We start from the raw sequence: 2,500 nt of genomic DNA, 5'->3' as shown, positions 1-2,500 counted from the left end.
CAACATCACCAGGGGGCGTTTGAGACAAGCATCAGCTGTTCGACTTACGCTCTTCATGTGCATTTACAGCATCACTTACACGACGCTCTTTATCTACGAGCAGTTGGTGTGTGTGTGGTTTGGTGTGTGGGGGGGGTGATGTAATGGGGGTGTGTGGGGGGGATGTAGTGGGTGTGTTTGTGCATGTTAAGTGCGGTATGTGTGTGTGTGTGTGTGTGTGTGTGTGCGCGTGTGGAGGGGTGCGTGTGGGGGGGATGTAGTAGGGTGTGTTTGTGTGTGTGTGTGTGGGGGGTGCGTATGCGTGCGTTTGCGTGCGTTTGCGTGAGCGTGTGTGTTAGTATTAGCGTTAGTGTTTGCGTTTGCGTTTGCCATTATATATAAAAAAACACCACCTCTTCGACAAACAACCCCACTAACACAACGCCCCTTTTTCTCCCGCCCGCCGCGCAGATTTTCGACCCCGGGGAAGTGCTCTACCTGTACGAGTCACCGGCAGGCTACGGGCTCATTGTGCTCCGCCTCCTCGCCTGGTTCATGTTCTGCTACAACTGCTTCTTCACCATCAAGCACTACCCGGAAAAGTCCTCCTTTTTCATCCCCTTCTATGCTTTCTACACTCTTTGGTAAGTTTCTTTTTATTATTTTTTTTTTCTTTAGCTTTGATGAGAGTTTTGTTTTGCTTGGCTTTAGGTGATATATTTTTGGGTGGGTGGTATATTGGTTTATCTTTTTTTTCGATTTATCTCGCTTTTTCGATCTCTCTTTCTCGCCTCTTTTCTCTCTTGATCGGTTTCTCTCTCTCTCTCTCTCTCTTTGTCTCTCTCTCTCTCTCTCTCTCTCTCTCTCTCTCTCTCTCTCTCCCTCTCCCTCTCCCTCTCCCTCCCTCCTCCCTCTCCTTCTCCTTCTCCCTCTCCCTCTCCCTCTCCTCTCGCTCCCTCCCTCCCTCCCTCCCTCCCACCCATCTTCCCCTCCGCTTCCCCTCCCTCTCCCCTCATCCCTCCTCTCCACCTCCCTCCCGCAATTCCCCCCCCTCCCCTGCCTCCTCCCTCCCTCCCTTCCATCCATCCTTCTCCTCCCCTCCCCACCCATCCACCCACCACACCTACCCAACCTCCTCCCGTCCCCTCCCCACTCTCCTCCTTAACCCCCCCTAAGCCCCCTAACCCCACCTTACCCCCCTACCCTAACCCCCCTAAGCCCCCTACCCTAACCCCCTTGCCCACCTTACCCCTCTAACCCCCTACCCTACCCCCCTAACCCCCCTACCCTACCCCCCTTACCCCCCAACCCCCCTACCCTAATAACCCTCCTGTCCCTCCCCCAGGTTCATCTCGGGTCCCATCATCATCATCATCAGCAACCACGTCATCGACAAGTGGGTGAGGGAGAAAGTGGTGAATGGCGTGGAACTCTCCATCACTCTGCTGGGTCATGCCTTCTTCCTGGTAAGGGTGTGGATGGGGTCGGATTTTTTTTTTTTTTTTTTTTTTTTTTTGGGGGGGGAGGGGGTCGAGAGGTTGGCTTGGCTTGGGTTGGGTTGGGTTGGGTTGGCAGAAGCGGGTGGGTTTGGGAGGGAGGGGAGGGGGGAGATGGAGGGGAGGGGAAGGGGAAGGGGATGTGTTGTTGTGTTTGGTGGGTCGTGTTGTGTGTGTGTGTGGGGGGGGGGAGGTCGTGTGTCTGTGTGGGATGGGGTGGGGGGTCGTGTGTATGTGTGTGTGTGGGATGGGGTGGGGGGGGGCGTGTGTGTGTGTGTGTGGGGGGGGGGGGGTGGGGGGGGCGTGTGTGTGTGTGTGTGGGATGGGGTAAGGGGGGGTCGTGTGTATGTGTGTGTGTGGGATGGGGTGGGGGGGGGTCGTGTGTGTGTGTGTGTGTGTGTGTGTGTGTGTGTGTGTGTGTGTGTGTGTGTGTGTATGTGTGTGTGTGTGTGTGTGTTGTAGTTATGTGTGTATTTATGTGTATATATATGTATATATGTATGTATATGCATATATATGTACATATATATATATAGATATATATATATATATATAAATATATATATATATATATATATATATATATATATATATATATATACATATCATGTATTTATATATTCATAATAATAATACTAATATCCCCCCCCCTCCCACAGTTCCTCACCCGCCCGAGCGCCGCCAACAAGAACTTCCCGTACCACGTGAGAACCTCCCAGATCTGCGCCCTCGAACGCTCGACAACGGGCGTGGTCGGCAACAACACCTTAGACGCCTTCTCTCAGCACACCTACGCCCCTGACCTGTGCGACGGAGGAGGAGGAGGAGGAGGAGGAGGAGGAGGAGGAGGAGGAATCTCGTTCAGCGAACCGGAACCTAAGAACTTCGCCGCGCCGGACCTCTTCCTTGTCTCCGGGGCTGTGGAGATGGTAAGGAGGGGTGGGGGGAGGGGAGGAGGGTGGATGGGGGGAGGGGGGAGGGTAAGGGGATAGGGGGGGAGGGGGCTGTGGGGATTGGGAGGGGGT

The 2,500-nt window shown here is 53.9% G+C and overlaps 1 protein-coding gene across 1 annotated transcript in view; it reads left to right on the top strand.

Annotated features, from left to right (window-relative positions):
• The window catches only part of LOC147467128 (transmembrane protein 145-like), a 26,808-nt gene that overhangs the window by 17,096 nt on the left and 7,212 nt on the right, over positions 1-2,500 (top strand). The window contains exons 8-11 of the mRNA XM_086532151.1: positions 1-106; positions 451-623; positions 1,325-1,445; positions 2,135-2,404. The exon at positions 1-106 is cut by the window's left edge and continues 67 nt beyond it. Coding sequence (XP_086388277.1) covers positions 1-106; positions 451-623; positions 1,325-1,445; positions 2,135-2,404 — 670 coding nt within the window. The remainder of the gene's footprint in view (positions 107-450; positions 624-1,324; positions 1,446-2,134; positions 2,405-2,500) is intronic.

Source organism: Penaeus japonicus, unplaced genomic scaffold (assembly GCF_977035675.1).
Source record: "Penaeus japonicus unplaced genomic scaffold, GWHDUDI00000001_assembly GWHDUDI00000037, whole genome shotgun sequence".
In the NCBI taxonomy this organism is placed as follows: Eukaryota; Metazoa; Arthropoda; class Malacostraca; order Decapoda; family Penaeidae; genus Penaeus; species Penaeus japonicus.
This window is presented reverse-complemented; position numbering and strand designations above follow the sequence as displayed.